The sequence below is a fragment of the Osmerus eperlanus genome, chromosome 12 (assembly GCF_963692335.1).
Source record: "Osmerus eperlanus chromosome 12, fOsmEpe2.1, whole genome shotgun sequence".
NCBI classification, from domain to species: domain Eukaryota; kingdom Metazoa; phylum Chordata; class Actinopteri; order Osmeriformes; family Osmeridae; genus Osmerus; species Osmerus eperlanus.
The window spans coordinates 646,522-672,248 of NC_085029.1; the positions used below are offsets into that span (position 1 = coordinate 646,522).

A 25,727-nucleotide genomic window follows, 5' to 3' on the forward strand; every position below is an offset into this window, starting at 1 on the left:
AACCAAGCCCTGGGTATCCTGCTTAGGGTTGGGTACCAAAACCCTGTTCCACTATGGAACCGGATCCTACGCAACCGGTAGGAATCGGAACGGATTAGAACACAAATTTCGGTTCCTCATTTCGGTTCCACTTAATGTGTCGACTGAAATATTTTCCCTCTGTCGCTCTGAAACAGACGTAAAAATATCAAACTTTCTCTGTAGTCTACCGTTAGCTAGCTACCGTAAATGTAGGCTACTTTTAAAATGTCACATTTTTGCACTGGGCTCACCAAAACGTACGTAAAAGCATAAACCATTCACTGCATGTGATCGCTAGTAAACATATTACACTTGCTCTGCTAGTCTATCGTTAGCTCACCTCCATCAGAGACACTGACTGTCTCCCCACCTTCAAGAAAGGGCTCAAGACGCACTTGTTCTTGGAGTACAACGGTACTTAGGAATGATTTGCTGGACCTGATGTTAGTTTCCTCCAGGATCACAATGACTCTTTTTGAGAGACTTGTTTCTCTTGTTGGTTAGTTGTAACTGATTTAAAATTCTTGTACTCGCTGTGAAATATATTGTTGCTTGCTTTCTACAGGTACACTCTTGCACTTTTGAGGTTCATGTTGTTTAATTGTAACTTGTTTAACTACATGCTCTTATGGTTTTTGCCTTTGGCACTTATTTGGTTTTTCACAATGTATGCTTCATGTTTTGGCTACCCGCAATGTTTGGGGCTATCTCGTTGTTATGATCAGTGACCTATGCACTTTTGTAAAGCTGTCTCTTGGAAGTCGCTTTGGATAAAAGCGTCTGCTAAATGAATAAATGTAATGTAAATGTAGCTAGCTAGCTTTTAGTGCATTTGAAATGCCTAAAGCAAAGCGGTCGAAAGTGTGGCTGTATTTCACAGCCAAGGTATCCAACATCGCAAAATGCAACAAATGTTTCAAAACGATTACGTGCAAAGGGGGAAACACGTCGAATTTATTGAACCATGCGGCGACACACGGATACTTCTTAAAGCAAAGGGATGTACCGTGTTCGACAGCTTGCGGACATCTGTCCCTGGTCCCGGGACAGGCTCCCCAATTCGTCTGCCCTTTAAAACTCTTACCTCAAGTTTTATTGTCAGGTGCACAGAACAACACAAAGTTAGACTGGGCACTGAAATTCTTGGGACAAGACAACGCAAGCAACCTAGAATAACATAACATATAAGTACTAAGAACACAGATTACATCTCTGATAAGATAAAATAAAATTGAATAAAATACAAATAAAATAATAGTAATAAACATCCTAATATACAAAAAGAATGCAATATACAATAATACACATTATACACTAAAACACATAATGACCTATACTAACCTTATAGACCTATACTGACCTAAGACAAGACCTATACTAACCTAAGACAACCCTACCTGTGTGTACAGGCCTCTTCGACACCATCTGAGAGAGTTTTCTCCTGTGCAGGACCTGCCATAAGTTAGGAGAGGTGTTGTATCTTGCCAGAGAAGGCAAATATGGTCATTTTTTTTAAAACTGCTGAAGTTTGAAGCTGGTTTAGTTAGCATAACAACTCAACATTTATTTTGTTGTTATTTGTTAATAGGGTAACTGTTGTTTATTGTTAAATTATTGTAGTTGTGTGTTAGGTGACTTAGGTTTACTTATTATATATTTAAGTAAGCTACTTTAAAAGTTAATATATTGTTAAATTTAAATATTTTGTAATTTAAAAAACTATAAAAGAGCCTTTCTTTGATGTCATTTTTCAGTTTTTAAAGAATCGCAATCGTTTCGGAATCGCAATCGTATTAAAAGTACCGGTTCGGTATCGGAATCGTGAAAATCCAAACGATAGCCAACCCTAATCCTGCTCCGACTTTGAGAAAATGAAAGCTCAGATGGGCCGATCTGGAATTTACCACAAAGGTTACCTCCCCTTTCTCTGCTTTGCCTGCAAAGAGAATTTGGCCCGCTACTGACAAAATGAGCTATGACCGTGCGAGCGCGATATTGGTTTTTCCTCGAGAGACATCATGGCTTGCAAATGACGGAAGCATGGCAGTTAGCCCCGCCTCTCTCCTCCTTATAGCATTTAAATCTACAGACACAGAAATGGCACGTCCTAAGGAAAGATCTGGGGAAGGGTACAGAAAGATTTCTTCAGCATTGAAGGTCCCAATGAGCACAATGGCCTCCATCATCCTCAAATAAGTTTGGAACCACCAGGACTCTTCCTAGAGTTGCCGCCCAGCCAACGATTGGGGGAGAAGGGCCTTAGTCAGGGAGGTGACCAAGAACCTGATGGTTACTCTGACTGAGCTCCAGCGTTGCTCTGTGAAGAGAGAAGAACCTTCCAGAAGGACGACCATCTCTGCAGAACTCCACCAAACAAACCTGTATGGTATAGTGGCCAGACGGAAGCCACTCCTCAGTAAAAGGCACATGACAGCCCGCCTGGAGTTTGCCAAAAGGCACCTGAAGGACTCTCAGACCATGAGAAACAAAATTCTCTGGTCTGATGAAACAAAGATTGAACTCTTTGGCCTGAATGCCAATCGTCATGTCTGGAGGAAACCATGCACCGCTTGTCACCTGGCCAATACCATCCCTACAGTGAAGCATGGTGGTGGCAGCATCATGCTGTGGGGATTTTTTTCAGCGGCATTAACTGGGAGACCAGTCAGGATTGAGAGAAAGATGAATGCAGCAATATACAGAGACATCCTTGATTAAAACCTGCTCCAGAGCACTATGGACCTCAGACTGGTGTGAAGGTTCATCTTCCAACAGGACAACGACCATAAGCCCACAGCCCAGATAACAAAGGAGTGGCTTCGGGACAACTCTGTGAATTTCCTTGAGTGGCATAGCCAGAGCTCAGACTTGAACCCAATTAAACATCACTGGAGAGATCCCCATCCAACCTGATGGAGATTGAAAGGTCCTGCAAAGAATAATGGGAGAAACTGCCAAAAATAGGTGTGCCAAGCTTGTAGCATCATACTCAAAAAGACTTGAGACTGTAATTGCTGCCAAAAGTGCTTGAACAAAGTATTGAGCGAAGGCTGTGAATTCTTATTGGGTGTGCTTTGCCTTCGGCAAGGGCACAACCTTTGTTCTCTCACATATATATTATTATTGGGTGTGCTCAAGCCTTCGGCGAGAGCACAACCTTTGTTCTCTCACATATATATTTATTATTATTTATTTTTGCCCCCCTAAGGATCAGTCAATATTTGGACTACATAGACAACCTAGGTGTCAAAAGTTTCGTCTTGGTAGCGATTGAGTTGCTTGTATTTTTATTTACACTCCGTTGCACAGTTTAGGAGGTTACAACGTTTTTGTGGCAAAAAGTGTCTTCTGTCAACGAAGGGTACCAGTGCTAGCCTACGTCACTACGTCAGCACACGTTAGCAACGACGCATGGATACAACGTGATAGAGACGTTCTAGCACGCAAATTGGAGCTTGGATTATGAGTGAAAAATGCCAACCACCAAAATTACCAACCATTGGGTTTTGTTGAGAAAGCAATTTTGAGTAGAACTGCCATCTCAGATTTTTTATTTAGGTCGTGAAAGTCTTTGTAATTTGAGCGAGTGCGCGTCGCCCGTGAGACTGCATAGGCGGCAGCCATGCAAGCGTCTAGTTTAGTATTTTCGTAATTTTATAGTTCGGTCAATTCTACACCAAAAAACAGAAGGAGGGCAATGTTATGACGATATGACTATTGTGAAGACAGCCAGATGGTGAGATGTTAATGTAGGTTGCTAGGTTAGGTTTGCTACGTGAGAGCCCCGTCAGCCTCCGTTGACGATTGCGTCAGCTGTTGTCGATCTCTGAGTATTTTCTTAATTTCGTACCAGGGTCAATTCTACATCAAAAATCAGAAGGAGGGCAGTGTTTTAAAGATATGGCGATTGCGAAGATAGCCAGCGGGTCAGCATATTTTTGTGATTTGTGTAAAACCTGGAATTTGCGTGAACACCGCGGCTTGTTTTGACATTAGCCTCAGTCAGACTCGGCTTGCCCACTGGCAGTGTGTCGTACTGTCTTCAAAGCCACAGCTAAACTTTATGTCAAAAGAAACGTTCTCATTTCAAACTTTCAAGCAAACTTATTTGGAATTTACCCCTACATTAATGTCAAACTTATTTACGTTTTGGGGGGCATATTTTCAGTTAGCAGATGGTATTGTTTGAATCGCGATTCCACACTGCCAGTGACAACGTTGTTACAGTAGCTTGTTTCAAAGGGGGTTCGCAGCTGTTTCAAAGGGTGTTCTTAATGAAATATGCAATATGAGTAGGCTAAATGCTTGAAAATATCACTAGATGGGAAAAACTTATGGGAACGGACCCACCTGCAACCAACGCAAGCGAGCACACCCTACAATTTTCCCAGAAATTGTACCCTCTCTAGTTATTTCTTTTTGCCCCTCTAAATCTTCGTCAATATTTGGCCTACATAGACAACCTAGGTGTCAAAAGTTCCGTCTTGGTAGCGATTGAGTTGCTTGTATTTTTATTTACGTTCCGTTGCATGGTTTAGGCTCAAGTTAAGTTTTTGTGGCGAAAAGTGAAGCTAACGGTGGCTAATTTGCTAGCCACAGTCACTGACGTTACTAACGTCACTACGTCACAAACGTCACGAAAACACGCGTGACTACCTGTAGCAGAACATTCGTTTCGCATCTGTTAACTTGGGGGATAGCTAGGCTAACTATAGCTTTACTGCAAGGCAGCTGCAGAAACGCCACAAGCAAAGAGACCAGGGTGATAACTATTTACTCATTTTACTTTGTGATGTGAAACACAATTGTGAAATGTAATGTACAATATTAGCTGATATTATTAAGGAAGTAGGCCCACATCTACTTTCGGAAACGGTACTAGTAGTCTACTATTTCACTGAAGCATTAGCATGACATTAGCCTCTGTTGCCCGGGCAACACATACTACAGTGGTCTATGATGCATCTGTTTTCAATCTTTAAAATAAACATTACTCACAAATACATTTTCGTTGTAGGATTTATTATGACATTACATTACAAGTAAACGATTTGTTGGTGAAATTATCATTACCTGTGGTTTCAAACCAGTGTTGCTCACTGCAACGCTGTAGCCTACGCGACACACTACAAAAACATCTACACAACTGTTTAGGAAGTCAAATGGCGACAGAACATGTTCGGCACTCCCCTTACTTAAATCAAAAGTCTTTCAATAGGTGAAACTATCTGACTACTAATCTGAACTTCATTGCCACAGTCTAAACTTTGTCAATCTGTTCATGAAAATAATTAATTTCAGCCTAAACCCTACAACGGAACGTTAAATCCAATTCAACCAACGCAATCGCTACCAAGACGAACACAGCAGTAGTCTAGTACTGTACTGTAGGCTAGTAGTAGAATTTACCGGGGCAGCTTCTCCACACAGGGCTATATCGCATTTTGCGTTGTTACTGACAATGATCGCTACCAGTGAGCTTTTTATGAATGAGCGATTTTCCACTAAATAAATGTCAAGCTTATTTACGTTTTGGGGGGCATATTTTCAGTTAGTTCAGTTGAGTAGGCTAAATGCCTCAAAATATCACGAGAAGGGAAAAACTTAAAAGGACGTTTAAGTCATAGAGATTAGGTCAATTTTTACACCGGTCTGCCAAATGTATTCGTTTTGATTCAGCTATGAGGCTGCCTCTTGCAGGGGAAATTAGAAGAAATCTATTTCATTCTACACTTCACTTGTATTTTGAATTGTAAATGAGCAGCAAATAAAAGATGCTTTTAAATCTATGTAATCTTTATAAATAATAAGTATGCATTTTTATATAAAATATACAGAAATATCAGTTGTAAAAATGTCATTAAAAAACCCTGTGCAACCGACGCAAGCAAGCACACCCTACAATTTCCCCAGAAATTGTACCCTCTCTAGTTTACATTTAGTTATTTAGCAGACGCTCTTATCCAGAGCGACTTACAGTAAGTACAGGGTATTCCCCCCAAAGCAAGTAGGGTGAAGTGCCTTGCCCAAGGACACAACTTCATTTAGCACGGTTGGGAATTGAACTGGCAACCTTCTGATTAATAGCCCGATTCTCTAACCGCTCAGCCATCTGACCCCTTATGTACATGTTGTAGGGGGTTACATATTGGCAACCAAAATGAATTCCCCTATGGTTTAAAGGAAGATGGGAAACTGAATAGTGTATTAGCATGAACCAAATAATGCCAATACAAATAGAATTAAGGTTATTTGACTCTATGGGTTAAATCAGAGCAAGAATGGTCAAAGTACGGTTAAATGAAATACGCATTTAATAACATTGCAAATGAATGAAATCAACTGGAAAGGCATTTCCTGCAGAAAATGCGTTGGAATGCTGAAAGATTAAATTCTTTTTTTTAAATTGCAGAAAATACAGAAATGAGAAAATACCCGCAAGCTGAAATGAATTTCAAAAATGTGTGAGTCACACAAAAGAGGCAGTGTGGAAACTGAACTGCATCATCTAACAATGCTAAGAGCTGAAATACAATGCAGGAGAAGCTTAAAGATGAACTGTTAAACAGAAGTAGGCCTAGGCTAGCTAGTCATAAAAAGAATATTATAGTCTTAACAGCTGAAATTATAGTTGGGATAGTAATAGCAGTAGCAGATGTAGCCTATCATTGAGTGCGTTTACTCGGCTTTCTTAGTAGGATTCAATGTGTTGATTGAATGAAACATACAGCAGTAGGGCCGATACAGGAAGACACGGCGACACTTTGTTGCAGAAGGATGATGGTGCAAGTTTTGTCCGTGGAGCATACAACGATTAATAAAAATAATCATGTAGACGCGTTTATTGAGTAATCGCATAACTAATTACACATGTAAACGGAGTAATCGTATTATTGGCATAAACCGACAATTGCTAGTAATCGGGTTTTTCATGGTCAAGTAAACACACACAGTGGCGTAAATATTAGAATAAAACAGTTCCATTACCAATAGTAGTAAAAGAGATATTAGCAGCACTTTGCAGAGTCACCTCTTGTAAATTGTATAAGGTTGAAATACTATCAAACTCTGTCTTGTGACTCCACTAATCAGCTAATACCAATCACCTGTGTGAGAGACTGAGTGGTGCGTGTCTGTCGTTGCCACGGTGATGGTGCAGCTATGATTGCTAACGCGCTGAGGGCAGAGAATAACAGAAATGTAGCTAGAATCCACACCTCAAACAAGTTAACCTAGACGCAAAACTATACGTCCAATCAAAAAAATAAGGATATTTTCCGAGACCCAAGACTCTGCCGAAACCAGAGATGTCCTTTATATTTCTGTGCGGTCAGAAATACGACTCAAAAATCTTGTTCTTTTTGCTTTCTCTGACGATTTTGTCACCAGATTTGCATTGGTCTCTATGGGGCAAGAGTTGGACTTTGTCTCGCTTTCGTGGGGCTCTGAACAAATGTGTACGTCTGTTGGATTCAACAGACAACTGTCTACGACCAGCACAAAATTTGCTATCTATTGATCCAAAAATGAAGCATGAAGAGCGAAAATTGTGGCAATGCTGGCAAACTAGAAATATTTTTTCAACGACATCCGAAGCTCCCCTCTACTCTAAGCGTTTCAGTCTGCACTCTCGGCTTTCACGTACACACCCATGTAAATCTCAGAAACGGTTTGAAAAAGTGATGAAACATAATCAGTGATATTGAAAAGAGTTGAATAGATATCAAAAAGCTGAATTATTTAAAAATAGTTTAGGGTTTTGTCAACATTTTAAAGTTTAAATGGTGGCTCTAGCTGAAAGATTGAGGAAGAAGAAGGATTTGGAAGTTGAAGAAGTTTAAAGAAGTTTGAGAGGATTTGAAAAGAAAACTCCATTGGAAAACCATGTTAAAAATATTATGAATATGGATTTATATTAATTCAAGCATAAGAGGTACAAAGCTGAAAAGTCATAGCAGGAATGGCCTGAAACTGTTGAATTTCTTGATAGCTGAATGGTTTTAATAGCTGAAGATTTGAAGGCGCTGAAACGTGCCACGGAAGAAATAGAATAAGAAGAATATGAAGAAGTTGAATAAAGATTCAAAGAACAATACTTGGAATGCTGAAGCAGCATTCCAACAATTGCAAGGCAAACATGTTACAAAATGAAGGCTTTAAATCTTACCTACTCTACCATGATCATTGTAAATCAGAGAAAGAGAAAGAGGTGAGCAAGGAGTAGAACAGTAGGACAAGCCAGAACTGAGGAAAAGGTCTCAGGAGATGAAGAATCCACAGAACAATGTATTACAATTCCCTTTATACACAAGGACAACCAATCAGACCAAATCTTGAAGGTTGTTGGTTCGATTCTCGTCCTTGGGCAAGGCACTTCACCCTACTTGCCTTGGGGAGAATGTCCCTGTACTTACTGTAAGTCGCTCTGGATAAGAGTGTCTGCTAAATGACTAAATGTAAATGTAAGTTATTTCTTAAATTTTCCTAAAGTTCCTAAGAGAAATCTACGTGTGATTCATGACATGTTCTTAAACAGCAGAATTGTTTGCAGGTGTGGTCTTAGAATGATGAATCCCAATATGTCGTAAGTTGAAAGCTCGTGCCCCGTTGCTCCTATTTAGCATAGGTAAACGCCCCGTTAATTCCCATAAAAGGGCATGCGATGGCAGGGCCGTGTGCACACTCAGAGAAATTTCAAAAAGACGTGGTAAAAACGGTGGAGGCCTCGACAAAAGACAGAAAAACTTTAGTAATTCTGAAGTGGAGGTACAGCTGCAAGAAGTTAGCGGCAAACGACACATCATATTTAGTAGCGTCAGCGATGGATACAAAGCAGTAAACAAAACCGATGCATGGAATGCAATTACTCATGCAGTGAACGCTGTATCTGGAGAAGGGCGCAGAACTGATGAAGTGAAAAATAAATGGTTAAACTTTAATCTGAATTCTTAAGCAAAAAAACATCAGTTGACTGTTACAAATATCCATGAGGACTGCTCTTTGTAGCCTAAAGCGTTCCAACAGGTAGCCTACTCGTCGCTCTCTGCAAATAAATCGGTATGGTCAAGGAAGATGTGTTCCCTCCTCAGGGAACGATCTGCAAAATTTTGCTGCAGCAATAAATACGCAATTGTGTGGTGAAGTCCTAGTGTGCGGAATAAGCCTACTTTGGGCCTATAAATACAGTGATAAGTCACTTATTGGATGGCAACGTTCCCTGTTAACATAATTGATTTGAATTGAAGGCAAAGCAAGGCTAGTTTACAGTTTTTTTACAATCGCTATGACAATCTTTTCAATACATCTAACAAGTTTCCTTAACTCTTAATGCACCAACACACCTACCACACACAATTGGCAAAACTGTTAATTTCATGCTAAAAATCACACATGGTATAAACTAAACTCAAACACTCATTTCCATAACACAAAAATGCACCATGTTTACCAAAACACTAACACACATTCTCTTTCAACAGGAACATTTAATCAATCATAGCACATAAAAAAACACTAACATCAGATGAAATTACAGACACTGCATTATATTATACAGTATATGTGTCAGGTCTCACAGTATATGGATCATAGATTGTGTTTTTCAATGCAGTTTCTTTTGAAGCTTCTTTAAATTTTTGTTTTGTTGGGTTTAGTAAATGCATGCATTTTGTTTCTTTTGTTGCAGAAATTCAGAACAAAAAATGAATGACCCATCTCAGAGTAGCTTTATAGAATGTACGGTTACTGTATTGAAAAAAAGAAGACAGAAAAATAATTGCTGCAATAAAGGCTTCAGTTGCAACAGGACATTACTGCAAGAAATATGCAATATAACTGCCATTTACTATATTTCATCAGTTACCCTAGCTCTGGCCCTTCTCTGAGCACCACCACACATTCTAACTCCTCTCCCTTGCCCCACTCCTCTCCCTTGTCCTGGTACTTGTCTTCCTCTCCCTCGTGCAGGCATTACATATTCTTTCTTTCTTCGTGTTTCTCTGTATTTGCAGTATTTGCATAACTTCAACCAGCTGTTTCTCAGTAGCAATGGAATAAAATACAGGGGATATGTTTGTGTTTCAATTTACAATATGAACAGCTGTTCACTTTGGCTTTAGCCAATAAGTTAGGTTTTGAACATGATGTTATCTGTTCCAACATACAGTGTGAAAGCATTGGTAAAATGGGCAGTAAAAATCGATTGTTTTGGTCTTGGTTGAGCTTGTGTGTAAAAGAAGTTCAAGCATTTAAGATTTGTGTTTATTCTATGCATTTTGTGTCAAAGCAACAATAAATGTGTTAATTGTATAGCCAACACACAGATGTTGTGCTAACTGTGTCAAGAGTTTAGGAAACTTGTTAAAAGTATTGAAAACATTGTCATAGCGATTGTAAAATACTGTACTAGCACAATTCATACACAATGGAAATTCCAAGTGCTTTACAAATGAGCAGAAGTGTATGTGTAGTGTGTATTTATAAAAACAAAGAAAATGTGAAAATTATTAGTTGGAAAATTATAAAGGAGAGAAATATTTCATTTTAAATTAGAACGGACAAAAAAGGTATAACTACTTATTTTGCGCAAACATGTCAACTCTCAATTGTGCGTAAGAGTGCTTTTGGGTGTGTGTAAATTCTGTTCTTACCTAAGAAAAAATCTCAAATAAGAAAACATTGGTGAATGCCAGAATCTTCTTGAAAACTGCGTAAGTGCGGTTTGAGAACAAATTTGTTCGTAAGAACATTTGGTGAATGAGGCCCAATGTTATATTTTTGTTCTTAATTATTGCAAATCTATTACAAATATTACACAAACTTTTTTTCACTTTGTGCTGATGGGGTATTGTGTGTAGAACTTTGAGGGATTAATTTTTTTAATCAATTTTGGAATAAGGAATAAACATAACAAAATGTGTGAAAAGCGCTGTGAATACTTTCCGGATGCACCGTAGATATAAAAAGTTTACAAAATGATAATAGGATGGTTCTGACAGAATTCTAATTAATTTATTGCAGGACCTTTTGGAAATGAGTCGTGTCGAATTCTCTGCCCTGCCAAACTGGAAACAGAAGAACCTGAAGAAGAGCAAGGGTCTGTTCTAAAAGTTAGTTAAGACAACCTTTTTATATTTAGTACTTTTTGTATTAACTCCATTTGATCTAACTTTTTTGTTTTTTTTAAAGAGCAATAATATGATTAAGCATTAAAGCTCACTGGTTCTTTCATTAAAAGTGTATATTCAAAGATGGACATTTTGTAGATTTATGCATTTATTTTAACATAAATGCATAATAGCCTATTCAGTATGGACAGTTTTACTTGTATTGGCCAGATATAGCTCAAACTATGTAACCACTGAATTATAAATATGTATTATACAGTATGTATTATATGATGAATGTGATCAAATAAAAGGAAGACATTTCATGTGGTGTGTTTTGTGAAAAGCCTAGAAGGAAATGTGAATTCTCACTGTAGGTTTGTTTGATATTTTCTTAAAAATAGTGTTTCAACCTGGGATGTAAACAATTAGAGAGTTTACCTGGCCAAGAACTACTGTCAGAGACTGTCAAACTGATCTATCTGCATAATTCTATTGAGTGGATGTTTAGTTTTTTTTACCACAAAAGTTAATTAACAGTCAGTTATTGTGTACAAATGTAAGGGATGATGCTAGGCTTCAGAATCATGTTAGTGTACACAAAAATGAATTTGCTTTGCTGGGTAGGTGCATAAAATAAACATATACAAGTGCCGTAGCCATCCATGGCCCGCTGGCGGAATTCACGTTTTTAGAAGATGCCTGGATGTACCCTTAAAGAATGTGTAAAATATTAGAACTTATTGTGGTATTATACTCAACTTTTGACTTGGATTAGGTAAGGCTTCATGCTGTGGTTCCGTTGTGTCTTCCAGCTAATACATCCCACCTGAAGGCATCTTCAGGCATCTGTATGCAAAACTAAATTAAGGCGGAAATAAAAACTTTATATTTAATTGTGTTCAAGCTTCTATTACTCCACAACCATGCATGCCCTCCAAATTGTTCAAGAACAGCTTTAAATTGACTTTGGGTATGCTTATGCGTTTTAGGCGAATTTGACAGGATTGTTAAGAGGTTGGCTGCAGTCTTTAAATATAAAATTTAGAAAATGTACAACAAACTAACGATGCTAACGAAGTCAACGAACAATAAATACTATTCTGTGGGATAGGCTAATGTCTGCAATGGTAAAATGAAAAATTATATTTAAGTCGTATGTCGTATTTTTTTCAGTACTTATCCACCTACTCTGGGTGGATGTCAAAGGCAGAATCACACTAACAAGCGTTTTAAAAAGTTGTTTATAAAAAACAATCCTAGCTCTTTCTCTTGCATTCACACAGTGTGTGTCGTTTTCCCCCAGGTTTATCTCTAGAGCTCTCTGTCACATACGTTATCTCTCAAACTCACTATTTCTTCTTTTTTATCTTGCCATCTATCTGCTGCATCGCTGCAAATTGACCTTTGGTATGAATAAATTACATGCTGATACTACTATAGCCATTACTGGCTTTAGTGCCTGGACAAACTGTTCTGCATTTGACATTTCAGACTCTGTGAAGGTGCAGATCTTTTATTTCTGACTTGACTAACTGGGGAGTGAAGTTGTGATAGCACACTGTTGCTAAAAATAACCTTAAACCAGCAGTATTCCATCTGTGTCTGCTATGAGCTTGTGCTTCAATATCTCCAGCAATTCATAGATGCAGTCCAGTAGCGCTCCTTCTGAAAGAAATCCTGTCACAAGCCTGACTCGTCTGCGTAGTCTGCCACAACTGCTGCTTAAAGACTGAGAAAAACATCTAGCTGAGCAGCGAAGATCACGTTAGACTCATCTGACTAGAGCAGGGTCTTTGTCAGAAATTCTCTCTTCTTTGTCAACATTTGTCATATGTCTATAATGCCTTACTTTTGCCAAAAGAGTTTTCAAACTGCAATGGTAATTTTACAGTTCTGTAATTGGGTGTGCTTGCCCTTGAAAATGCACAACCTATATTCTCTCTCATATATATTTATTCATGTATTTATTTCGCACCCTAACTAGTCCTTCAATTTTTGAATTTCATTGACACTATTTTGACGACCTGCTTACATCTTTTAAAAGTGACCAATGTCCGATATCTGCATTTACACTAGCTTAAGAGGTCCTATTATCGTCCAGCTAGTTCTGGACGCTCGTCAGGAATCTAACAAAAATGTTTGGTTTGAGAGCGTGTTTAGTCTAGAAGAGGTTTTAATTTGGTATTAATACAATATGGGGTGTATTCATATCGGTGAGTTAGGCAACTTATTTTCTTGCTGCAGCAAATATTCTTAAAGAAATGGAAGAAACTGTCTTGGCTGATAATGGGTTCTGGAACGTTGGAGAGTTTGAATCGTGATCAGTGAATAGTAGGGCTGTCCCCGACTAAGATTTTCTTTGGTCGACCAAGACTCGACTACACACTTCTGAAAATCGACTAATCAAAATTTGAAACGTTTTTTTTTTTCTATAAATGTCACAATGTTTTTCATCAAACACTTTTGTGTGATGTTTTACCTCACTGTTTTAAGAGATAATATGAAAGAAATACATACGTAAGAAGGGAGATTGACTAGACAAACATAAATGTACAAACATTTTCCCGATCTGACTCAATGTAGCTGCTGGATTCAGCCGCTATAAAATAAGCTAATTACTAATAATAAGTCTTGTGTCACCAATCCTGTTGTTACCGAATGCCGATATAATACAAATTGCCTGATTGGTTATTTATTATGTATTATCTCTTCAAATGTACTACAAATTAAAAATATTGTTTATTTAACATGCAAATCATCCGAGCGCAGCTGATCACTGCCTGAAAACGTGCAGCATGCGAACTTACGTAGAAACAGAGTAGGGAAAGGTGCAACAAAGAAAGATTTTGTTGTCTTGGCCGGAGAAGATAATGTCATTCGATTTGGATGTGATTCTTATAATAGGCATATTAATTTTTCAACCCAGCGCGTTAACATGAGCGAAGTAGGCCTAGGCAAACTTACGTTTTTCAGGTGGTAGGCTACATCATATTCGACGTTGAACTATGAAAAATAAACCGTTGTTGGCAGAGTTTGCATTCAACGTTTGAGTCACCCGGTACTTTGTAAATGTACTTTAATGAAATGCTGCCATACCACAGATTTCTTTGCCATTTTGACTAATAACACCGACAAAGTAGGCTATGGCAGAGTTTGTAGTACGGCAACCAATTGTGCTCGTGATGTGTGCAAAAAAAACAAAACAAAGCGCAGATTAACGAAAGGGAAAACAGTAACACCTTTTCTTTTAAATTATATATTTTTAGATTTGCTTTATTTGTCTTAAATAATCTTAATCGACCAAGAGCATATCGACCAGAAAATCAACAAGTCGACTGAGTGGGGACAGCCCTAGTGAATAGTGTTGAAAAATCTCACCAAAAGTTGCTATTGGCTCTCTAAAGTCGCTAGATGATGTGATGATGCATTTTCAATAACGTACGACTCGCTTTGACAGGGGAATATCCGATTTATCCCCTTACATGGCTTAAATGCACATATCCGATTCATATCCGATTTATTTCCACATATGAATGAGGCCTGGAACTGGTATATCAGAATCCATGCACTTTTTTCCTGCTTACACTTGCATGGGTCATAGCCGATCTGTGCCACTTGGGAGGAAGAAATTGCAATTGGATCACATAGATCTAAGTAGGCCATGTAGTTTAAATGCGGCCAAAATGTGTGTCTTGTTCCCCAAAAGCATCTGCTGTAAGGTACCATTTTACGGTTTAGGCAGGATTTACATTTTTTGGGGGAAAAGTGAAAAGTAATGGTGGTTAACTAGTTAGCCACAGTCACTAACGTCACAACGTCACAAACCTGCGCGTCATTACCTACAGTTGAACATCAGAACATCAACACTAAAACTGCAAATAGACAGTTGCAGAAATGCCACTGTACAGGCCAGGGTGTTAACATTATGTAGCTAGCTATGTTTCCAGGCTGTGATATCAAAAGCCTGTATTTTCACCCTTCGTACTGGTTAGCTCTAGCCTGGCTCTGCCCTCCTACGTACTTCCGCTCGATTTTGATTTTGCTTCTGTACTGCGTCTGGGCATGAGGTACGTAAGTCAGATGTCTCAGGTTAACTTTCTACCAGTCCAATCAGCGAACAGAGGGAGTGGCTGAGAACGATGACGTTGATGTTGTGCGCTAGTTTGTGTTGTAGTTCCGTAATGGCGGCGGAGAAAGATGCGAGCGAAGCCATTCAGTCCATTGTGGCAACGCTGCCGAATATCCATAAACTAAAGCCGGAGCAAGAACAAGTTTTGCTGAGTTTTGTTGGTGGCCATGATGTTGTGGCCCTCCTCCCCACGTGGTTCGGGAAAAGTTTGATTTTCCAGCTACGGCAGCTAGCTCCGTTACAGTAGTGGTGAAGGCGTTGGCTAAGGCGAACACTAGCAATTGGTTATGGCAGATCCAGAGTGGCTCTGGGCAGATCCAATAGTTTTGAACTTCAACAGAGTACCCGCCTACAAGGGAGTCAACGCTTGTCAATGGAGCGATCCCAGACTCTCTGTACAAATGAAATGTACGAGAGTCTGGTTAGGACCAGGCTAGGTTAGCTCTAGCAATCCCACAGAGCAGTGGGCTAGTTAGTTCAGCTGTACAAGTTACTTACCACTCTAAGGGTCTAAGGTCTGAAGCTAGGAGCAAAACGGAGCACAGCCACCTTCTCTCCAGCCCAGGTGAGCGAAATGGTACATTATGGCTGCTAGGATGTGCTCCTCTGTAGCTGAAAATCTGGTTCATCCAAGTGTAGGATGTACCAGCTGGTAGCAAACTACAGTATAGCTACCCACCAGATAGCTAATACTTTGTCAGTTTGGTTTTCCCTGTATTTGCACTGTTGAGCTAATATTGTGGTGAGACTGAGAGATTATTAAAGCAATAAACCACGAGAGGGGTATCAAATGATGATCATAAGTACTGTAGAGCAATTGATGCCATCCAATATCCGAAAGATTGGAGTGGATAAGCGAAAGGCAGTTTTCCCTACTGTCGTGGAAATTTGGAATACAGTTATAATGTGTGTGTTTCATATATGAGGAATGTGTTTTAATGGAAGTCTAAAGTTGGTTAAGAAGAATCAACTCCATTTGGTAGAGATGCCATTTGCAGTTTATGACACCTGGGGAGGATGAGACAGCTGGTCTGGAGACAATGTGGATTCAACTGTATTGTTATTGTGATCTGAGGGAGCAGTTTAACTGATCAAGCTGCTCTGACCCTTCCTGTTGCATTGGGTGGGGTTAATTAACCTTTTCATGTTCCTGTTAAATTTGCCTGAAAACGCCTAAACAGCATACCCAAAGTAAATTGGAAGCTGTTCTTGAACCATTTGGAGTACATGCATGTAAATGATCTCTTTTGAAAGCTGACACTCTGAAGTTATGTCCCCTGTTGTCAGGACCCCTGTCAGTCCTTCTAGTGTTGAGTAATAGAAGCTTGAACACAAGGAAAGTGAAAATTTCTATTTCCGCCTAGATTTTGTTTTGAAAACAGAGGCCTGAATAGGCCTAGAGGTGGTAGGTATTATCTGGAAGACTAAATTGGACCACAGGTTGAAGCCTTACCCAATTCAAATCAAAAGTCAAACATAATACCACAATATATTCATATTTGACACATGTTTTTATAAGAGTACATCCAGGAATTTTCTAAAAGGGTCTTTTGGAGACTCCAAAATGACCCTTTGTAACCAAGGTCAAGGTCAAATAAAAAGGTATTATTTTTCATAATTGTTATCTCTGGCCCATCTCTGGTACTTAGAAATATCATATATAATAGCTAAATCCCTAATTAGTAATACTGAAACACAAAAACTGAAGCATGAACACATTGGAGTGCTTTATCTGATTCCAAGGATTGGCGCACAAAGAACACTGATTCTGTCAACCATATTGCGCAATCGACTGTTATTTTGAAGGCTCCACAGACGCATACAAATGAGGTATTGGCATTTTCAGCTAGCTGTCAGCTACAAGGCTAACGAGCTAATTTCAGAGCCAGTCGAAGCCAGTTCGAGAAATTTGTTTAGAACCAGTGTGGGGGGGGGGGGGGGGGCGGGGGGCAGGACGCACAGACCTAGTTGGCTTTAGAGGGCTGTCAACGGGGCATGGAAGCTCCTATTGGGTCGAACAAGGTGTCAATCAAAAGGGGAGGGTTCAACGGACATTTTGAGACCTTCATTTTGTAAATACTCCGTTGATAAATCGGAGAAAATAACACTTTTATGTGAACAAGTTGTTTCTTCCGTCGGCTAACTTGCATAATGAAACAAAGGATAATGGCTATTCATGAACGTAAAACATTGTATTTGGACGAATTACTTTACATGGTTAGATACTTTGAACCCTTGGGACTTACGCAGATCAAGTTTTGATGGCATGATTTGCACACCTGGACCTATTTGAACAACTTAGGGTGAGTACAACTTTTTTCTTTGGCATTGTTGAAGGAATGTTCACCGGAAAAAGACGTTGACTTTGCTTGCTATTGCGACTTGATCTTGAATTGGTTTATTTCAATGGAAGCACAAGAATCGTAGCTTTCCAACGATGTATAACATGTGTAGCGTCTAAAAAATATATTTTTTAGAATTTAGTGCGTCGTAACTGAGGAAGGGGGAGGCAGCATTTTTGTCTCGCGGGCGAAACAGGAGCGTAAACAGGTTAAATACTTGTTTGAAGTTGCCCACACAAAGGACAGTTGACCATTTGACTGGTGAACTCCTGTGGTTTTACTATCTACTGGTTTGGGGAGAGATGCCACATCAAAGAACTGTGGGACACTTGGTATGAAGTCAAACTGTCACTGAGCAGTGCTGACCAATCACAGAGTTTGATACATAGATGGATTGACCATCAGAGGAACCATTTGATCTAAAGTTTATATAAGGCAGGGTTTTAGGGTTGTTCTTTATCACTCTGGCGAACGACCTGTGGCTAGCACCTCCTTCGTTATGACTGATCAGCAAAGCTTTGTTTAATATTACGTAATTGTATAATCTAAATAAATTGTGTTAAAACCACATCTCTTGACTACTCAGATCTACACAGTACCATTAGAATTATTCCTTTACATTTGGTGGCCGAGTACGGGGATCCTCGATTGGTCTACGGCATTCGGCAGGCGGCTCCCCTCGGCGAATTGATCTTCCGGCAAAAAGCCGCCTTTCCTTCCGCCATGCGTGAGACAGCAGGGCCAGGGGGAGCGCCCGTTGAACGTTTTGTGGCTGACGCGGGATCTTCAAAGGAACCGGTGAAATATTCTTTTGGTCACTGTGTGATATTGAATTGTCTAAATGTGTGTGTTTTTTTTAGGCTATTGTCAATAATTCGGTTAAGTAAGTAATTGGGCAGAGGTAAAACTGTCCTGTACGTGTAAAGTCGTACGAATTAATAAGGTAAGGTTGTTGAACCTATCTTGTACGTGTAAAGTCGTACGAATTAATAAGGTAAGGTTGTTGAACCTATCTTTTACGTGAAAGTCGTAAAAAAATGTCTGCAGAAGTGTGTCGACGGACACACATAGAGGTAGTGTTGTTGACGAACAAACACATAGAGGGAGATAAATTCACATGTTATATCGTGTTATGTGTCTTTTGGAGACCCTATAAGATTAGAATATGTTGGGTTAGTGATAGTTTGAGAAATTGTATTGGCATTGGTGCAGTTCTAATTTATTAACGGCCTAAACTTGATTCTAAGTCCCGAGAGAAAAGTATACTAGTGAGGTAATCAGCCGTGTGAGTGAGAGTGTTTACAAAGGGTTTGAGTCCCTGAAGGTGGAGAATTAAAAAAAAAAAAATTTAGGATGTATCCTGAGGGATTTTCAAAACAAAGGTTTGAGTTTTTTACACGCGTGTTCATTTTTTGTTTTAATTGCAAGTTATGTTTTTTGAAGTTAAAAGAAGTATGAGTAACTAATGGTGTCTACTATTCAAGCTATATACAAATTACAAAAATCAAAATTTTAATTAATTTTCGGTTTGAATATTTGTAATTTGTGATTGTGCAGTTATTTTCATTGAAAGTTGAGAAGTCGGAATTTAATTGTTTTTAGAAAAGAAAAGGGGTAATTGTGTCTTTATTTTCCGTCGTTGGTTATTGTTTATGGATTGTAATTCTAAAAATGAATGGTCTGGAGGCAGAATTGACCTGTCCAAACATCGATTACATGAAACAAAAGTATGGTAACGATAGTTTATTGCAAATGCAAATATGGATTGATAAATGTGGATTTTCGAGTGTGGAGTCGTTTTGTTTTAAGGACCTTATTGTATTGCGAAATAGGTTCGTGGAGAGAAATAGATACACGATTTTTTTAAGTGGAGAAAATAATAGATTTTAGCCTGATTGGAGAGCTTTTTCTGATTGGATGGAGATAGGTCAGATATCTTCTGACATCTGCCATCTTTATAGATTTGCTTTGGATTCCCGCAAAGATTGAAGCTTGTGCTTTGACTTGCAATTGCCATTGTGTTTCAAAGAAGGAGAGGTTAAAGTCCTCTCCGGTACAAAGGGTTTGAGTCCCTGTTGTGTTTGGAATAAATGGTGTTGTGGGCTATGGTCAAAGCTGATGCAGAGCGTGTTGACATGCTGTTGAAAAACATGTAGGCCAACACGAATTGCTAGGTCAATCCAAAATGTGTGCTTTAATTGTGGGAATTTGAGCAAAATGTACGTGAATGTCCGGAGATGTGTCATCACTGTTGAAAGTTTTCTGGAAATTGTGAGCGAACTCTCGCAAATCAGAGGGGTTCGTGACAGGAAGTTGAGTTCCGAACTGGTGGCGTACAATGTTTATCGGTTATGACACTGTTGGTAGAGGAGAGACGATTGACTTGTTATATTGTTTTACAACTTTGTGTTAACCGTTATATATTTGATGTTAGACTTTACATCGGTCTGATTACCGCCAGAAGGCATTTGTTTTTGAAGACGGAGACATTCTGTTTTAAAAATGCTAATGTTAATTCTTTGACTGAATTCTCCACTTGAAAAGAGGCGCATGCGCTTGAGCCTAGCGGAAGTTGATTCTTTCATTGAAGCTCATTCTGCGTGCAGTTGCCCACACCCGCCAATGAGTGCAAAAAAACAAAAAACACTCATTTTAGAAAGAATTTGACGTTGAATTGAGAAATATATTGGTTGGAAAACAGATGTGTGTTTCTGTTTCTTTGTCAAACTTAAGAAAATATTGTGAGTTGCCATACTCTTGATTTGGAAATTATGTACAGACCAATTTTCTATATTATGAGCTTGATTCGTTATTGAATAATGCGCTGGAAATTTAGTTTTTGGGTAGGATAATTGGTAAAAGGCCAGTTTTGGCAACAAAAGCGGTATTCATTTTAAGAATTACAATCCCGGGGTTATTGAAACTTTTATAGAAAGTTATGTGTTCAAACGGAAATGTTATGTTGTTTAAGGAATATTTTTGTTTATCTGGAAATGTTCGATGGTTTTTATTTTTTATTTTGTGGGAGTTCACAGATGTTACTGTTGTTTAAAGAAATATGTAAATGGTTATGAAGAAGTGATTAGAAAGATTGAGCCAGTCCGAGGGACTGAAGTGTATACAAGGGGAACTAGTTCGAGAGACTGAATTGCGATTGTTGTTAAGGGCAAAGGTGCTACATATGTGTGTTTATTGCTGCTGAGATGATTTGTTGAAATGTGTTGGGTTTGGTGGTATTCATATTTACCTATTTAAATGGACTTGAAGTTGAAGCTTTGTCCAACCAGAATGCTAATACATGGGTAAACTGTCATTCTCTGACGAGTGATATTAGGTGCATATGTAGATTTCGGAGCCTAATTTTTATGTTATGTTGGAATTAAAATAGTACTAATGGTTGATAGAATTGTAAAGGTTGTAATTGTAAAGAAAATCCAGGCAGTGGCTAATGGCTAATGGTGAAAACGTGGAGGAAGTGCATTTTGCTTTGTCCTGAGACAAAGGAGAGTCCAGGAAGTTGAATTTGCAACTATGGCAACGACATTGGCTAACAAACTAACAGACCGACAGGCGGGTACAGGCTAGTAAAGGAATTGCAGCTTGATATTTGAGATCCAGGATGAGTAACCGCATGACACATGCGCAGATGGAAATTGAGAAATTGACTAAGACGAAAATTTAGAGAAATAGATACATTTGGAGCGAATTTTACATATTAATTTGGTTATTTTGGAAATACGTTGGGTGATGAGTATTTTGAGACATTTGCTAACAAGGTTTTGTTTGTTTGAGGACATTTTAAATGAGTCCCGTTACGTTGAGTTTTACAAAGGTGATCCCAGAGGGTGTAATTCTGCATAATTATGTGAGTATTAATGGTGAAAGATGTGTCCGTTTAGATGAATTCGAAGTTTGGTGGTTTACGAATGTATGATTAACATTTGTTCTAATTCCTAGCCAAACAGGGAGGTAGAAGCCTTTCAGACCAGAACTTGTATTTACGAGCGGAAAATCTGTGGTGTGTGATGGTATCCATAAAAATGCAGAAATTGGACCCTGGTTCATAAATTAGTTCTAATTGGATTGGAAAAGTTATACTTTAGCAAACTTAAGTGAATAGATGGTAAACGCCAACCATCTGTGTTGTTTAAAAGAGAGAGAAAATAGTTTTTGCTTTGTTCCAGAGCGCGCTGATAGATATTTATTTGAGTTGATTCATTGAGTACTAACAAAGAGTAATTGAGATAGCTGGTAAATATAGGAATATTCAAAGGTGTATACATTACATGCTTTGATAAAACTTTTGAGGAGTTAAAGAATAAGGTTTTGTTTTACGGGTTTGTTAAATTGTGAATTTAAAGGTTTAAAAAGAAAAAGGGAGAGTTTATATTTTCTTTTGTCTTAGGGGCATTGTTTGATTGATGTGATTGCGAGTCGTAGCGTAATTCTAGCATGAATTACCAATTCTAAGAGCAGTTTTAAGTGTGCGAACATGGATTTAATGAAACAAGAGAACGTTTTGTGGATGTGAAGAGATGATTGGTTTAAACACTTTGATGTTCTGAAAAGGGAACTATGCATATGCTTTGAAGAGGTATATGGGAAGACGTTTTAAATCAAAATAGTAAAATCTAGAGGTTTTTTAAGAGTTTTGATAAAGGTATTAGATGCAATGTGGTTGTGAAATAAGAGAAAATGATTACAATGTACTTTTGTTTGGAGTTTGACTGTAATTTGATTTTAAGTTTTTCTTTGAGAGTTTTATCAGGGTATGGTACAATGTTTTGGGATAATTTGGGTAATTGTATAATCTAAATAAATTGTGTTAAAACCACATCTCTTGACTACTCAGATCTACACAGTGCCACTAGAATTCTTCCTTTACACCTACTTACAGCGCAGATAGCCAGTCACATGACATGACCCCAAAGTCTTCAGGCAGGGACGTTGTTCCTGACACAATGATCACTTCCAGTAAACTTGTTATATTCAGAAATACATTTCAACCTTATTTATGTTTTTGGGGGAATATTTTCAGTTTGTAAGTGTTACGGGGAGTGGGGGGGGGGGGTTAGGGCCTAGTGATGTTATGCTCGAAGCCGTGCTCACAAAGCGGTATCGACCTTTTGAAGCAATGGGTACCGATACAAATGTGTCTAGTATGGCTTCAAATGGGAAAAAAACCTGTGATCTCTCGGCGAAGCTTCGGACGACTAGTGTAAAATTGAAGCCGCACATTTAGTCAGGAGTACAATTTCAGTATCCCTCCCTGAGTCACCACCTTACCGCAGTGGAGGGGTTTGCGTGTCCTAATGATCCTGGAAGCTATGTTGTCGGGGGCTTTATGCCCCTGGTAGGGTCACCCAGGGCAAACAGGTTCCAGGTGAAAGACCAGACAAAACGTGGCTCAAAAAACCTACCATGAAGAAACACAACAATGGTTACCAGTTGCCCTTGCCCGGACGCGGGTCACCGGGGTCCCCCCATGGAGCCAGGCCTGGGGATGGGGCCCGATAGCGAGTGCCTGGTGGCCGGGCCTTTTCCCATGGGGCCCGGCCGGGCTCAGCCCGAAGAAGCAACGTGGGACCCCCTTCCAATGGGCTCACCACTTACAGGAGGGGTCATGGGGGTCGGGTGCAGTGTGAAACAGGAGACGGCCGAAGGCGGGGGCCTTGGCGGTCCGATCCTCGGCTGCAGAAGCTAGCTCTAGGGACGTGGAACGTCACCTCGCTGGCGGGAAAGGAGCCTGAGCTGGTGCGCGAGGTAGAAAGGTTCCGGCTAAATATTGTCGGCCTCGACGCATAGCATCGGCTCTGGAACCAGTCTCCTTGAGAGGGGCTGGACTCTCTTCCACTCTGGAGTTGCCCTTGGTGAGAGGCGTCGAGCTGGGGTGGGAAAACTTGTTTCCCCTCGATTCGGTGCCTGTATGTTGGGGTTCACCCCAGTGGACGAGAGGGTAGCCTCCCTCTCGACGGGTAGCCTCCTTCTCGACGGGTCCTCACTGTTGTTTGTGCTTACGCACCAAACGGCAGCTCAGAGTACCCACCCTCTTTTGGAGTCTGTGGGGGGGGGGGGGTGCTGGAAAGCGCTCCTCCCGGAGATGGGAGGAGCGCCCCTCGTCCTCCTGGGGGACTTCAATGCTCATGTGGGCAATGACAGTGAGACCTGGAGGGGCGTGATTGGGAGGAACGGCCCCCCCAATCTGAACCCGAGCGGTGTTTTGTTGTTGGACTTCTGTGCTAGACACGGCTTGTCCATAACGAACACCATGTTCAAGCATAAGGGTGTCCATATGTGCACTTGGCACCAGGACACCCGAGGTCTCAGTTCGATGATCGACTTTGTAGTCGTGTCATCGGACCTGAGGCCGAATGTCTTGGACACTCGGGTGAGGAGAGGGGCGGAGCTGTCAACTGATCACCACCTGGTGGTGAGGCTACGATGGTGGGGGAGGACGCCGTTCAGGCCTGGCAGGCCCAAACGTAATGTGAGGGTCTGCTGGGAACGGCTGCAAAATCCCCTGTCAGAAGGAGCTTCAACTCCCACCTCCGGGAGAGCTTCGATCATGACTGTTGAGTCCGAATGGGCCATGTTCCGGGCTTCCATTGTTGAGGCGGCTGACCGGAGCTGCGGCCGCAAGGTGGTCGGTGCATGTCGCGGCGGTAACCATCGACCCCGGTGGTGGACGCCGGAGGTGAGGGATGCCATCAAGCAGAAGAAGGAGGCCTGTCGGACTTTATTGGCTGGTAGGACTCCAGAGGCAGCTGATGTGTACCGGCAGGCCAAGCGGAATGCAGCTTCGAAAAGGTTCTGGACCACCATCCGGCGACTCAGGAGGGGGAAGCAGTGCACTCTCAACACTGTATATGGTGGGGATGGTGCGCTGCTGACCTCGACGGGGGACGTCCTGGATCGGTGGACGGAATATTTAGGAATTAATACCTTAATACCACCAACACGCTTTCCAACGTGGAGGCAGAGTCTGGGGACATTGGGGGGGCCCTTCTATCTCTGGGGCTGAGGTCGCCGAGGTGGTTAAAAAGCTCCGCGGTGGCAGGGCCCCTGGGGTGGATGAGGTCTGCCCGGAGTTCCTTAAGGCTCTGGATGTTGTAGGGCTGTCTTGGTTGACACGACTCTGCAACATCGTGTGGACATCGGGGACAGTGCCTCTGGACTGGCAGACCGGGGGGTGGTGGTTCCCCTCTTTAAAAAGGGGGACCAGAGGGTGTGCTCCAACTTTAGGGGGATCACACTCCTCGGCCTCCCTGGGAAAGTCTATTCAGGGTTTCTGGAGAGGAGGGTCCGTCGGATTGTCGAACTTCGGATTCAGGAGGAGCAATGTGGTTTTCGTCCTGGCCGTGGAACTGTGGACCAGCTCTACACCCTCGGCAGGGTCCTGGAGGGTGCATGGGAGTTCGCCCAACCAGTATACACATGTTTTGTGGATTTGGAAAAGGCGTTCGACCGTGTGCCTCGGGGGCTCATGTGGGGGGTGCTCCGGGAGTACGGGGTACCGGATTCCCTGATCGGGGCTGTCCGGTCCCTGTACGACCGGTGCCAGAGTTTGGTCCGCATTGCCGGCAATAAGTCGAACTTGTTCCTGGTGAGGGTTGGACTCCGCCAGGGCTGCCCTTTGTCACCGATTCTATCCATAACTTATATGGACAGAATTTCTAGGCGCAGCCAGGGCGTTGAGGGAGTCCGGTTTGGTGACATCAGGATCGGGTCGCTGCTTTTTCGGATGATGTGGTCCTGATGGCTTCATCGGGCCGTGACCTTCAGCTCTCACTGGAGCGGTTCGCAACTGAATGCGAAGCGGCTGGGATGGGAATCAGCACCTCCAAATCTGAGGCCATGGTTATTGACCGGAAAAGGGTGGAGTGCAATCTTCGGGTCGGGGAGGAGATCTTGACCCAAGCGGAGGAGTTCAAGTATCTCGGGATCTTGTTCACGAGTGAGGGAAGAATGGAGCGCGAGATCGACAGGCGGATCGGTGCGGCGTCCGCAGTGATGCAGGCTCTGCATCGGTCCGTCGTGGTGAAGAAGGAGCTGAGTCAAAAGGCGAAGCTCTCTATTTACCAGTCGATCTACGTTCCTACCCTCACCTATGGTCACGAACTGTGGGTA

General features: G+C 40.9%; 1 protein-coding gene across 1 annotated transcript in view; it reads left to right on the forward strand.

Annotated features, from left to right (window-relative positions):
- svild (supervillin d) overlaps positions 1 to 11,450 on the forward strand; it is a 147,925-nt gene extending 136,475 nt beyond the window's left edge. The window contains exon 29 of the mRNA XM_062475125.1: positions 11,041 to 11,450. Within this exon, the coding sequence (XP_062331109.1) occupies positions 11,041 to 11,127 (87 nt within the window). The 3' untranslated portion in view covers positions 11,128 to 11,450. The remainder of the gene's footprint in view (positions 1 to 11,040) is intronic.
- Positions 11,451 to 25,727: the final 14,277 nt, after the last annotated feature.